Source organism: Hylobates moloch, unplaced genomic scaffold (genome assembly GCF_009828535.3).
Source record: "Hylobates moloch isolate HMO894 unplaced genomic scaffold, HMol_V3 SCAFFOLD_3, whole genome shotgun sequence".
Classification (NCBI taxonomy): domain Eukaryota; kingdom Metazoa; phylum Chordata; class Mammalia; order Primates; family Hylobatidae; genus Hylobates; species Hylobates moloch.
Genome location: NW_026652278.1, coordinates 137017501 through 137032251, shown reverse-complemented (window position 1 = coordinate 137032251; position 14751 = coordinate 137017501). Strand labels below are relative to the sequence as shown.

Here is a 14751-nt window from a genome sequence, read left to right as displayed (position 1 = left end):
GCATCATCAGTGCAAATGTCAACACAGATAAAAAGACAAATAGCATCTTACTGTTGGTATGCGAGTAGTTTTGACCTCATGGACTCTGGATAGTATGAAAGTAGTTTTGGACCTGCAGACCACACACTATTCTAGGGTAAGTGCTCCCTTTGTCTACCCACCGTTAGCAATATTTGAGCTTGAATAGATTTCACTTCTGTGAGAGTGTTTATGAAACTTCTTCTTAGAGTGCACAGTTTTAAGAAAATCTATTTTAATTTCACATTTGAGAGGTAATGGAGATGGGGGTGGAGAGAGTACTATAATTATTAAGATAAAATATGCTTTTAAAAGCTTTGTCCATGGGTGGGGTGAATCAAATAGAATATTCCAATCTGATGAGTATGCCCAACAATAATCCAAGCTCATGGTTCACGGGTATATATATCCCCAAAGCATACATTTCCAAAATTATTTATGCATTTGATTTTGAAATCCATTATTGTAACCCCCAAGTATTTATTTTCCTAATGTTTTTGTTGGTCTAACATTAAAATTAGTTTGTGTTCCCTGAGCATACAGCAATTGAGGGTGAGATGCAAATGACCTTGAAGAGTGTTTTGTAGCATAAAGATACCAACCTGAGATTGAAACGGAAATTGTTCTGTCCTTATTTCCATTTTCTATTGTTGTGTACTATTTCAAATAATTTTTGGAAAGAGGTGGAGGTGTGAATAAATTCAATTTAAAAATGCTTTTGGCTGTTGATAGAACACCTATATAATTAGAAGTTGACAGCATTTGCCTGCATGCCTTTAAAAGGTCGCAGGAAATGTACTCTGCTTTGAGGAAAGGCCTAAAGTGTGTTTTCAATTATAGCATACTAAACATTATGAAGAGTCCTAGCAATTCAGAAAAGGTAGTGGTGTGTCTATGCAGAGTAATAATCCTGAACACCCTAGCCAAAGGTTCTGAGAGAGCAGTAGTGAAGTGTGGTGACCATTTTGTTCAGCTGTTAAGATCCTACACACTCAGGGCATTGGTCTACTTGGAAAGGATGGGCTCTAATTTATCATTAATATATTAATTTCAAGTCCAATGTCACTGACAATAGTCAAAATTATGGCAAATTGAATTTGACCTGAGTGGAAAGATAGTTATATTTCAAATTATAATGCAGGGCAACCTAACTACCAGTTTTTTAAAACCAACATTCGAGGAAGAACTGGTTTAAGGATGATGCTCCTTTTTTTTTTTTTTTTTTTTGAGATGGAGTCTCGCTCTGTTGCCAGGCTGGAGGGCAGTGGCCCGATCTCGGCTCACTGCAACCTCCGCCTCCCAGGTTCAAGTGATTTTCCTGCCTCAGTCTCCCGAGTAACTGGGACTACAGGAGTGCGCCACTACGCCCAGCTAGTTTTTGTATTTTTAGTAGAGACGGGGTTTCACCATGTTGGCCAGGATGGTCTCGATCTCTTGACCTCGTGATCTGCCCACTTCCGCCTCCCAAAGTGCTGGGATTACAGGATGCTCCATTTTAAACTTGACTGCTCTCTGTTTTGGTTTTAGATTGAATTCATGCAGGTGTTTCAAACCTTGCTTTCAATAGCATTACTTGTTACTGGGAAGCTAGATCTTTTGCGGGGAGTTGGCAGGGAGAGGTTGAACCTGAGATTTCTCTATCAGTGAAAGACATCCTTTGGGAGATACAGCACTCTTTAAGCTTCACTTATACAAGTGTGCAATATAAAGCCTTATTATTATTTTTAGTAAGGCAGATCAGAATTTAACCCCCATGGCTCTCTTTAACACCACTGAAGTTGTAAGAATTAACTCAGCCTCCAAGAGGCATGAGTTATCCATGTAGGCTTATAGAGTGTCATTTTAATGTTCTATGTCTTTACTGTGCCTCCACTTTCTTTGATGAAAAGATCTATTTAAAAATTGGTAGGAAAATATTTAACATAATAAGATGATGAGTCAGAGTTTTAAAAAAGCTAAAAAGAGAAGATGTAGTTAAATAATGCACCTTTTTATTTTTTAGCTACATCTGACTCATGACATATAATGTATTCTGCTAAGTTCAAAGTTTCCTCTTACAAAGAGAGTTTTATGAAACAACTCTTCTTCAGACCATTTTTATTTCAATTATAGTAGCAGGTTTTGGAGTTTAAATCATTAACAACCTCTGAGTGAACTTTTATCCAAATGACTGCAAGTCACAAAGAGAACAGTCCTCTTTCACCAAGTACCTTTTGTGCTCGAGTGAGACCCGTCCTTTTCTATTTTTCTCCTTTATGTCTCTCTTTGAAGAAAGATGTGTGATTTGTAAGGTAATGAAAGTATGTATCAGTTAATGAAAACTGCTATATTGGGCTCATAATGCACACTGGAATTGCTTCAGGGTAAACTTCATATACCTGCAGTATATAGCAGGGGAAAAAGTAAATTTCCGAAGTAAAGACTGCTGTGTGCACTGTAGGAGTATCACGTAGCAGTTAAAGCAACCATCAGGGTGACCTAATCTTATTTTCCTCTCTTTGTCAAGTAGCTGTAATGTTCATTTAGGAGCATTTTTCAGTTTTAACTCCACTGGACACTCCAAAACTGGGCACTTATTCTGTCAACTGTCAACCAAGTTATTGATTTCCCCATATGTTGTCTTTTCATTTTTTAAAATTAGTTTTTTTGGAATGTTTTTGAAGAGTGTGTGGGAGACGATAACCTCTAGATTTAAGGTGATGGGGTAGGGACAAAAGCCTGCAGAATTTCATACAGAACAAAATGTAGCTTAATAAACAAAAGAAAGTTAAGAGAGAAATTTATTTCCTTTTTAAAAATCAGTAAAATAATGAACTAATCGTTGTTTAAAGAGTGGGAAAAACTTTTTTCCCCCTAGATTTGGTGACTAGCGGGATAAATTAGAAGAACTCCATCCCACCCCCGCACGCGCGCCCCCCATTCTTTCCAGACTGAGCGGTTGTAAATCCGAGGCTGAGTCCGCCCTGGGAGCCTTGGGGCACCTTCCTCTTTGCTCTGTGTGTGTGTGTGCGTGCGTGTGTGTGTGTGTGTAGCTCTCGCTCTTTCCCTCAGTCTGTGCCTCTGTGTGTGTGTGAGTGTGTGTGTGTGACAGAGAGAGAGCGAGAGAGAGAGAGCGCGAGAGGAGAGAGAGCGAGAAAGAGAGAGAGAGAGCAAGAGAGCGAGCTGTGAGCTGTGCTGCCGCCGCCGCTGCCCTTTGATCCCGACATTAGTGTTAGGGGCTCGGAGACACAGAGCGCGGCCATAGACACCGCCGCACCGGCACTCATTTATTTATACCTCCCATCACACACGCGAGCATAGGACACACACACACTCACACCTATTAGATCCGTTTCCATTGAAGAATATTACGCTCGGGGACAAGCCAGGTGCACGACCAAAAATTTAAAAAAAAAAAAAAAAGGAAAAAAGAAAGGAAAGAAAAGAAGAAAACCCCTCTTCTGGCTCCAGGAAACAAGCTTCAACCCATTGCACACACCGGAGAAGGGGTTTCCCCCTGCCCGCCCGCCCGCCCCCCAACTACCTCCCCGCTCCTGCCAGTGTCTGCCTCTCTGCCCCCACGGGGGTTTATTTGATCTCACATTAACCAAGGAGGAGAATGTGAGAAAAGGGGGAAAATGCCCAGGAGGAAGCAGGAGCAGCCCAAGCGCCTTCCCTCACGTAAGTCATCCCTTCTACACCTCCTCTCGTGCCATTTTCTCGCCCTCCCTCTCCTCTTTCCCCTCCGCAGCCTCCTCCGTTGTTTTCTGCATTAGTTTAGGGTTACAGAGGTGAAACTGACAAAGACACAGCCCGGGTTACTCCTCGTTTAGGTCTATGCTGAGGCAGCCATGTTGGTGATGATCAGCCCCGTGCCCTTTCTATTCTCTCTCTCTTTTTCTTTCTTTCTCTCACCCCCCCTCTTTTTTTCCTTGAGATCGGGCTTTTTTTCCCGTTTCCCTCCCCTTCCCCCTCCTCACTCTGGGTTGCTGGGGGGAGGGGGCAAGAGAAAGGAGGAGGGGAGTAGTGTGGATGCCGGGGGTTTTATCGGGGGTTTGGTGGGGGGAGGTGGGAGAGGTTGGAATCTTAAAAAAAAAAATTCCTTGTGGATTCCGGCGCCTGAGGGTGCGGGGGTCGGGGCGCGCGGAGGGCTGGGGGCCGTGACATGGCGTTTGGGGGTGTCGGGGAGAGGGCGCGCAGCAGCCGCCGGGTACAGGATCCAGGGAGAGGTCCGTCCCTGGCTAAAGGTTGCGCCGGGGTTGGTCGGCCCCCGAGCCGCCGGCGGCAGCGGCGGCGGCGGCTGGAGCAGGAGGAGGCGGAGGTGGAGGAGGCGGCGGCGGAGGAGGGGAGTCGGGGGCGGGCGAGGCGGGAGCGGCTGGGGAGGGTGTAGGGGCACCGCACACAAACACACGGGTACACACGCGCCGCCGGGCGGCTGCTCCCGCGGCGCCGGGGCGAGGGGGCGCGCCGGGGCGCGGGGCGGCCGGGCGGGGGGCGAGGCTGGGCAGCGGCGGGCGGATGTGGGGTGCGGGAGCTGCGCCGAGGCGGAGGCAGGAGGCAGGGCGGCTCGCGGCGCGCGAGGTCCCTGCAGAGCCGAGGGGAGGGAGGAGCAGGGCTCCTGGCCGCAATAAAATGCGGGGTCAGTCGGAGCAGACGGAGCCGGGCGAGACTCGGGCTCTCAGACCCCCTCCTTGGCGAGCCTGAGCAGAGTCCAGGACTAAAGTGCATCACAGCCCTCCCCGGCGGCAGCCACACACGCCAACTGGAGACACACACCCGCCGGCACGGCCCGGTCCCCTTCCCCTCCTCCACCCGCGCCCCCGGTCCCTCTCCGCCCTCCCTCCGGCTTTTCCTTGCGCGACTCTTAACTTTTCCCCCACTCCCTCTCCAGCTCCCCCCCAACCCCCCAGTCTTTCTCCGCTTTGAGTGTTCCGAGATGCTGCTAAAGCTAAAAGTGAAGGAGAAAGAAGCAACTAAAAATATCCCCCGGGGCCGCCCGGCTCCTTGAATGCAGGGAAGAGGGGGCAGGGGAGAAGGCGTGGGGCGGGGTGACGGGGAGGAGGGGACGCGGGAGGCGCCGGAGGGAGGGGTCGGGGGAGACGGAGGGTCAATTTCTCTTCTCTCCCCCCACGCTACTCCCCTCTCCCGGCGGTTTGGCGCTGCTCGGAGCCCGATCCTGCAAAACCCGGGCTGGGGGCGGGAGTGGAGCCGGAGCGCCCGCCCGCCCGGGTGTCAGGCCGACGTGGTCGGTCACCTGAAGTTCACGGAGGGTGGGGGAAGGGTTAAGGTTATGGTGTCTCGGGCTCGGGCTGTGTGTGAGCGTGTGCGTTTCCGCTGCAGACAGGCAGGGCGATCGATCTCCCCCTCGCGAAATAACCGCGGCGGTGCCTGCCCAGGGGACCGGGAGGGGGGCGCGGGCTGCTCGGGCCAGGCGCCCCCGCGCCTCCGTGTCACCCGGGCCGCAGCCGAAGTGGCGAGCAAGGGCACTTGCAAGCAGTCCGCTCCGCAAACATTCCTCTTTCTTTCCCCTTCCCGGTACGCAGGAGTCGACGCAAAGGGCTTGGGTTGTGCTTTTTTCCCCTTCCTTTAAAAAAAAAAAAAAAAAAAAATGCCCCTGTGCAGTCCTTTCTTCGCCTGCCCGCTAGAGGTTCTGAGGATAATATCACATATGTAATATATATGCACATAAAATCACTCGCAGGCGGCTGCGTGTGTAGGGAAATTTTGTGCGAGGAAGGAGAAGGCGGTGGAGTCGGGGAGGGCGAGTTGGGAGGCTCCGCGCTGCGATTCACAGAAAACTCGCAGCAGTTGGTGGAAGAGTGTGCGTGCACATGGCCGGAGTGCCGCGCTGCCCGGCTCTTGTCGGGGGCGTGTGGGGGGAGGGAGAGGAGGCAAGAATCCTGAGGGGGTCAGGGGAGGTCTGCCGTGCTCGGACAAAATGGGCTTCAGTGTTCTCTGCGAACTTGCCCTTAGATGGCAACTTTGGGAGCTGATGAGCTTGAGTGCGAAAACAGGGCGGTGAGGTTATTTGGTCATTTTCCCTTTCTTCTCTTCTCCCCCTGCTTTTAAAAAAAAAAATGTTGGCGGGGTTAGAGGGAGGGTGGGAGAGGAGAAGGGATTTATCTGTTTCGTCTGTGACGGAGATGGAACGCCTTCCCTCCTCTTGTGTGTAGTGCAGTCGGGCAGCTGCAGCCTGCCCTGCTGATGACCTTGACCCTGACCTCCTGCGACTACCCTCTCCGTCTGAGAGGAAATTCAGGCTCCATTTTAGCTCGTGTGCTTGGTGGGCCTTTCCTGCGCGTCGGTGCCTGGTGATGAAGTTATATTTTGAGAGTGGGCTCTCCTACTTTGCTGTCTGATTGAATCCTGTTATCCAGTCACTTAAAAAAAAATCACCTCCCTCTTTCAGTCGCATAAAGTCACTTTTACTGAAGTAAGAAGCAATTACTTTTGGAAACACCGTAAAAGTCCCTGCAGTTTTGAAAGGGAGGCCTTAATTTTCTAAGCTTTTCCACTTACCTTTGCATTGAATGGATTTTTGTGGATGTGTGTTGCCTGTGCTAAGTGTGTTTTACACATGTTTTTAAAGCAGTTTGCGTTTGGACTTTGCAATTTCTGGGCAAGTGGTGTATTTTGCAGTTCAGTCACAGTCACCCAAGGCTTGCTAAGTGCTGAGTGAGGCTTGAAACTTGCAAGTGGTATGAAGTAGTAATTACTGACTTTGGGAAAAATTAGTGTGAATTTGTATTTAATGTCGAATATAATTGTAGTTCTAAGTCCCAGTTTTAATGCTAGACACTTTGTTTGTTTGTTTATGTGTGAGAGGAGGATTTCTCTTTCGCTGGAGTACTGTTTTGTATCAAACTTAAAATATACGAAGTCTGGGGATTAAATATTCCTCCTAGAAGTCATCTCAGGGTTTTAAGAAGTTAAATAGGGGCAGATTTAAAAGTGGACTCTAAAAGAAAGGAGTGTGTAACGGAGGAGGAGAAGGGAGATCTTGAAGGAATGAGGGGGGGAAAACTGTTTTTGAAGCCAAAGAGCTCTTTTGAGTAAATACAAAAGCAGTTAATAGCCACTGTTAATATATTGTTTTAAGAATCTGTAGAACCTGTAAACACATTTAAGAAGTGCAAATTAGAATACAAAAAAAAAGGAACTTACGAAAACTGAATCTATAGAAAATTCGGAGGGCTTTCCACTTCCTCTTAGGTTTCTCCCTGTGTCTGCACCCCCCTAAGGATTCTACAGCATAAAGCATTGCTACTTATAGACTCTTTCTGTGTTGGATCTATTTTTCTGATATTAAGTACAATACCAGCCAGACACAGTCTGGATCTACAAAGCCCAAAGTCCTCCCACTACACAGCACAGACACCAGGGAACCTGGAAGTTCCACCCTGGAGTGGATTAGTCCTGGAAATCCAGACTAGCACTTGGTATTATCTGATACCAAGTCTGGGGTGAGCCTCAGTCCCTGGCACAGAGTCCCAGCAATTCCCTAGTCTGGGCTCCGGCCTGCTAAGGTTTCCTAGCTCCTTCTGTTCAGCTAGACACCCATGGGACTGTTCAGAACCGAATTAGCTTTGGAGATGGGTTAGCCTTTAACCTGACACTGCTAACCTAAGCCTTAGGTTTCTGATTTAAAATTCTACATAGCCATTTCCTCCTGGGCCTCTGAAGTAAGTGTGTGTGTTTGTATCTGTGTTTGTTTTGTTATGTGGGCCTTAAACATATACAGAAAAAGATGGCCTATACTGTAGGGTTGAATGGCGATCTTACTGTCTACAAATTAAAAGTCCTGTATTAACTTCTGCAGGTGACCCTAAGCAAAGAGTATTAAACCTACACTATTTTTGAGGGATGGTTTTAAAAATTATTGCACAAGATACAGCCTTTATTTCTTGGCCTAGAGCAGTAATTATCATTTTGGGATTTAAATATGATTCTGCTGTTGTTGATGGCTCTTTTACAAAAGTTCTTTCCATTAACAAGGTCCAATACTATATTTTAAAAAAATGTCCAAGAGGCCCTTTGAGCTATAGCACCTGCTTTGTCTTTAGCAGAATCCCGAACTGGATAACTTCAAAAAGTTTGTCAGCCTAAGAAAATGGAAGAATGGGTAACTGTGTGACTAACTGATGCTGTGACTGTTACCATGCATGGGACTAGGCACTTTATAAACGTTTTTACATTTAGAATCACAAACTGAAGAGGGAAAGGATGAAGAAGGGTGTTCTCTTGTGTTGGTTACATCTGTAAATCTTTTTTTTTTTTTTTTTACCATTGGTGATCACTTACTTCTTTATTAGCTTCAACTTACACATAAATGTGTATGAGTTTAGATCCTATTATATTTACCGTTGGAAATTTGCCTGATGCCTATTCCCGAGGGGGAACACAAAGGAAAAGTTAATAAAGCAGTTGTTTTGTTATTCCAGTATTTTCATTGTTTACTCAGTTGTGGGTCAAGCCCAGATCAGGTTATTGTGTTCTTCATTAACAAAACTTTTTAAAATTCTCTCTTGCTTTCTAGTAAAATTAGGAAGCAAAATGACTGAAAAGCAACAGGATTTCTTATTTTTATCATTTTACCAGTCTTTTTATGTCTAATGAAAGAGAAAGAATGAAAGATTGAACTCTTTTCCCTTATTTATTTTTATTAACTTTTGCAGTGACCGGGCAATACCTCCTGACTGACTGTGGCAGGGATCACGTGAGAAAAAATTTGAGTCTGAAGTAGCAAAACATTTCACTGATCCTGTCATCCAGAGCTAATGATTCCAAGGTACCCAGAAGCAGTCTAGGTTGATGCTGGATAATAATGCCTATCTGTTCTCTAAAAAGAACATCCCCGTATTCCTATACAGTAAGTAGGGTATCACTGAGCTTTCCTGTTAAAATAGGAAAGATAACTCAAAATCACATTCCTTCTCAGGCTTCAAAATAGTTTCTAATAAAAAAATTGATTTTTAATCTACCTGCATGCTGCCATCTCACTCTGGGGATGACACAGCTGGTGTGAGTTGACAAGTCTTGCTGCACAAAGTGTTAATAAATCATGCTGGAGAAGTATAAATTGGACGGCTTTCGGCCAGTGTTAGAGCTTGCTGTGCATTTGAGATTTTAGAGTCTGAATGGCCTCTATTAGGAGAGTTTCCAGGGAGATGTAGAAAATCTCTGTCTTGCGAGGCTTGTAAAATCAGATGGACAAAGACTATGGGCACACCTAAGGGAGAGTGTGTTGGTGGAGTGACGACGCAGGCTTCTCCTGAGGTCAGAAGTTGGTTTAAAATACAAGAGGTTCAGCTGGGCGCGGTGGCTCACGCTTATAATCCCAGCACTTTGGGAGGCCGAGGCGGGTGGATCACGAGGTCAGGAGATCGAGACCATCCTGGCTAACATGGTGAAACCCCGTCTCTACTAAAAACACAAAAAATTAGCCGGGCCTGGTGGCGGGCGCCTGAGGTCCCAGCTACCCGGCAGGCTGAGGCAGGAGAATGGCGCGAACCCGGGAGGCGGAGTTTGCAGTGAGCCAAGATCGTGCCACGGCACTCCAGCCTGTTCGACAGAGCGAGACTCTGTCTCAAAAACAAAAACAAAAAAAATACAAGGAGTTCTATTAATGTCAACATGTTCTTGTAGAAAAGGCTGAATTGGAAATGTATGGTGCCTGGCTGGGTTGGTAAACTAGTTTACTTAAGTAATCCCAGTAGTTTGCGTTCGGATCCTGTCTGGACAAGTTAGTTTCACAAAAGGGAAAAACTCTCATCCACTGTCATTAACCCTGGTCGCTTATATGCAAATTGGTATCTTTGGACTTAAAGATGACAAGGTGTCTCAGACTGTTGGCTGCTATAACAAAATATCTTAAACTGGGTATTTTATAAACAGTAGAAACGTATTGCCTATAGTTCTGGAAGTTGGGAAGTCCAAGATCAAGGTGCCAGCAGATTCAGTGTTTGCTGAGGGCTCAATCTCTGCTTCAATGATGGTACCTTTTTGCTGTGTCTTTATATAGTGGAAGGGGCACACAAGCTCCCTAGGGCCCCTTTTATAAACGCACTAATCCCTTTCTTGAGGGCTGTACCCTCACGATCTAGTCACCTCCCAAAGGCCCCATCTCTAATACTATCACATTGGGGATTAAGTTTCAACATGAATTTGGCGGGGGACACCAACATTCAGACGGCAGCACAAGGTGTGAGAGAGGGAAATGATGGTGGAGCCCACATTGCTACACCTGTTTCTATGACTGGTCAACAGTGCCATCTGTGAAAGCTGAAGGCGGTGTATTTCTGGGATTAGGTTAATATATCCTTTGTCCCCGTTTGAAGTTGCCATGTCTTCCTCCATTCTTCGTTTTTAAATATCCACTGGAGTATTAGGACAGGACAAGGAAAAACAAACAGAGTAGGCTGGAGCTAATCTCTCCATTCTGAGTGATGTATTGGTAATTTTGTATAATTTAATCAGACTGATCACAGAACAAGATAATCAGAGTATGACCTACAGAATAGGGCTTTAGGGGGCGTTAAGAATTTCCAGCATAAGGTTTTACAAGACCATGAGCTTTGTGGTGAAGGCATAGATTTTAGGTTTTCTCTTATTGGAAAAAAATCCAGACCAGGCCTAGTTATGGTAGGATGTGAGCTTTTTTTCATCAGATTTCATTACTATATTGGCTTAGTTAATGTACCCTTAGAACCATATTTTAGAGGTATAGATTGTAAAGGATGGTGCCTGTTTCTGAGGTACACTTTTCTATCTCCTGCTTTGCTAGGTGTAGCTCAGTAATTCATTCCATCTAGGGCTAAGTGTACAAAACACTTTATAGTTCATGGTAGCCAAAATGTCTTCTGTCATATTTTATAAGAGAATAATGTGTGAAGCACAGACCTTAAAAACAGCTAAGAGTACTTGATGGGCTGATGTTTCTGGCTGCTTTCTCCCTTCTGTTTGGGAGCAAGTTTTTTGTATTTCTGTCCTCTCTCTGTAAGTTACTTTTTATGATATTGGAGAATTGTGTGTGACTAGGTGCTGACGCAGGGGCCTCTCTGATGACTCCTATCATTCCCCAGGGACCCACCTTGGGATAGAATTGTTGTAGTTACAAAGTAGTTTCATAAATTAAAATCAGACTTTGGCTTGATACTAATCTTAAATGGCATGGGTACATGTTGCTGTTTATTTTATAAAAGTCGGCTTTACTGCATGTACACACACACACACGTGCATGCACACACACACACACACACACAGAGAGAGAGAGAGGCTGCACTGTAGCTAATATTATAAAATGCACAGTGATACGCGCCCACGATCTGAGGTCAGAATGTGGCCTTTAGCAACTCTGCTTTCACAGTCTGACCTAGGGTTATACTAAATGCAGCAGATTCAATGTGCCTAAAAAGGATATTGTTTCCGACTGTCCATTCCCTTATAAAAAACAGCCTTTACCACTAAAGTTCTGTCTCTGGAGTTCTTAAGTGACCAGGGTTTAGATACACTTTGCTTCTGTTTTTAAGAAAATCCTAATTCAACCAAGTTGCTCTACCAGCAAGGAAGAAATGCATGGACCTTCTTGGAGGCTAGGGCCTGAAAAAGCAAACCCTAAAATAACTTCTCTATCTCTTTCTCTTTGGTCATTTCTACATGGGTCGGAAAAGTGGTTAGACCCCATTAGAATTGTGATGGGAAGGGAAAAAGAAAAGGGGTGAGAGAGAGATGTGGATCTCAGGGTGAATTGTTTTGAGTGTGCTGAAGAAGCTGGCCTTCAAAGGAGACTGAAGAAGGCCAGGAAAAAATGATCTTTTACATGATTGATCAGTAGCACTCTGCTTATCTGAGCTTTTGAAACAAGCTACTGTGCTTGTGGAGGGTGATAGATGTTTCTACGGTTACATAGTGCTAGTATCTTAGGTGGTCTGGTGCTGTATTTTAAAAAGCTTTTGTTGTTGTTTTGTAATGAGAGGGAGAAAGTCATTTGGGACTGTGCCCTCTTTAACTTTTTCTACTGTGTATGGCACAACTAAAGTAGAAACAGGATTCATGTGCTTTCGAAGTTCGTAGGGCAGCAGTCAAAGGTACAAACTCTGGGGCCAAGCTGTTCAGAGCCCAGCTTTGCCACTGACTAGCTGTGTGACCTTGGGCAAATTGCTTATCTTCCCTGTGCTCCACTTTACTCATCTTTAAATAGTGATAATAGTTTCTGTGTCACAGAGCTATTAGAAGGATTAATTGAATACGTATACAAATGTAAATATTATACATATACACAAAATCATGCCTAATTAGTGCCTACTGCATAGAAAGGACTTAATAGATATTACTTATTATTAAGTATGTGAAAGGTGTTTCAGTTTGTTTAGATTGTGAATAGATTACAGGTATTTCTGACCTGGAACCTTTTGGTGGTTTCTATGGTTTTTTTTCTCAATATGTCTCATTAGAGTGGTGAGTAATGATAATATGATATGGTAAAATTCTTTTACAAGGCTGTTATTGTAGGGCTTGACTAATACTTGTTTCATAGGCCAACAATATTATATTGGGCTTTTACTATAGGAATGAGTTTCTCTGTTTATATGATTTGACCTGAATTATATCTAAGTTGTGTAATAATCATATGCATTATAACCAGATTTTACTATAAAGTGAGGATACTAAATCCTCCTTTAGACACTTAGAGTGAGACTCAAATTAGAGAACAGGTATTCCATAAATATTTATTTATTCTTCTGTTCAACAGGCAGCCCACTGGTTAGAGTAACACAGAGGAAATTTATATTAGGTGTTCCATATGTTATATAGGTAATAGTTTATTTACACAGAAAGAAGGAAAGGCAGGGTCTGCTGTTTCTAATCACAGAGAACCAAATCAAGAGAATACATGCAATGAATCTTAAATGAAGGATGGGGTTGTGTATATGTGAGCACAGTGGGAGAGAGAGATCATATCATAGGTTACAAGCTGGTGCCATAGTAATGTGTTTTGCCCCAAACAGATACTGTTTAAAAACTTGAGACAACATTTTGGAAATCGGAGGTTTCATATAAAAATCCAAATTTCCAGCTTCCTTTGAAAACTTGGAAGAGTCACTCGCACTGGGCCCACCTCCCCACATGGCAGCAATCTGCTGTAGTTGGTGGCGGCTGTCTCCATTCCCCAGGCATGTGCTCGTCAGTCTGCCACAGTTCCTGCCACTCGGTCACCACGTCCCCATATGCATATACACCTGCCTGCCTCCCTCAGGTATCTTACCTCCTGATCCCTGTAGGCGTTTGGATTAGAAACTGTTCTGCATTCCCCAGCATTCTTTGATCTTTCCATTCATCACCGAGTCTCAGGTGTTGTGTAGCACATTTGATGGCAGTATCAAGAAACCGAATAGGGATTAAGATCCTGGCAGCACCACATTGTAGCCGTGACACTAGCAAGTTACTGCAGTTATCTGCCTATTTTTCTCATCTGTGAAGTGGGAGACCATTGTAGGTTCTCTGAGACTAAGTCAGCTTATACATGTAGATATTTTAGATTTGTGTCTTGCATAGGGTATGTGCACAGTAAATGCTGGCCGTATTAACACACTTGAGGTGTGAATTCATGTCAACTGAGGATTGCTGGAACTGTATTATGTAATTAGTCAAGGACAACTATTGCTGTCCGTCAGTTTCTGATCACCATCAGCCAACCCAGTGGTTCTCAACCAGATGTATTAGAATCACCTGGGAGATTTTTAAAAAATACAAACACCCCCAGAGATTTAAGTTGAATTGACCCAGAGTGGAGCTTGAGCATGAATGTTTTTTAAAAGCTCCCTGGGTAATGTGATTCATTTGCTTAATCCCGAGTTGAGGACCCCTGAACTAACCAGAACTCCCACTCTGGGATGTTATCATTTCAGCCAAAAATAAAGACAGGAGATGGTGAGCCTGGTCAGCTTATTGATGGTAATTTTTCAGGCTCTTAAAACCCTAAAATTAGCTCGTGGACCTGGGTAATGGACTGCAACTCCTCGAGGTTGGAAACCAGAGAGACTCACGGAAGGAACCTACAGTAGGCAGGAGACACAGACTGCAGTCTTCTCCCTTAAACTCTCCCATCACCAAGGTTTTTCACTGACTGGGGCAAGTCACTTAACCATCTCTGTGCTTCAGTAGCTCCATCATGTAAAATGGAAAACAGTACATTACCCAAACCTTCTGTTTGTATTATACTTTATTCTTCATGAGGCACTTTATCATCTGCCTGTGAGCTGGGCAGGGAAGGGCTGCTTCTCTCACTGATTGGACAGAAGTGGACACAGACCCAGACAAAGGAAGAAACTAGCTTGTAGTCACCAGTGTCAGCACTACCAAGGGCTGGACCATTTGATGGTCTCTTGAGACACAGTGCAGCTGTAGGTCTGTGAAATCTACATGGGATCTCATAGCCTGAAGGAGATAGTTTTGGCCACTATAAATTGCTTAGAGCCCCTCCACTACAGGAGAACCCCTTAGGTGTTGATGGAACGTGATGGCCCCATGATTCATGAAAACCTCTGCTGCCAATAATATTTTCCTCCTCAAAGACTTAAGATCTGAGTTCATCTCAGTCTTATCAAATCAAATGTATCTTCCTTCTAACTTCTACCCTATTGGTCCTACTCTCTGTTTTCTGATCAGCACTTCATAAGTTTATGAAAATACTTTTCTAGCTGAATTTTAATTATTTGTTTCCATCTCTTTCTCTGCTCACTTGTCTCTGAGCTC

At 44.7% G+C, this 14751-nt stretch overlaps 1 protein-coding gene across 1 annotated transcript in view; it reads left to right on the top strand.

Annotated features, from left to right (window-relative positions):
* Positions 1–3144: 3144 nt before the first annotated feature.
* The window catches only part of ZNF827 (zinc finger protein 827), a 176646-nt gene continuing 165039 nt past the window's right edge, over positions 3145–14751 (top strand). The window contains exon 1 of the mRNA XM_032147887.2: positions 3145–3678. Within this exon, the coding sequence (XP_032003778.1) occupies positions 3636–3678 (43 nt within the window). The 5' untranslated portion in view covers positions 3145–3635. The remainder of the gene's footprint in view (positions 3679–14751) is intronic.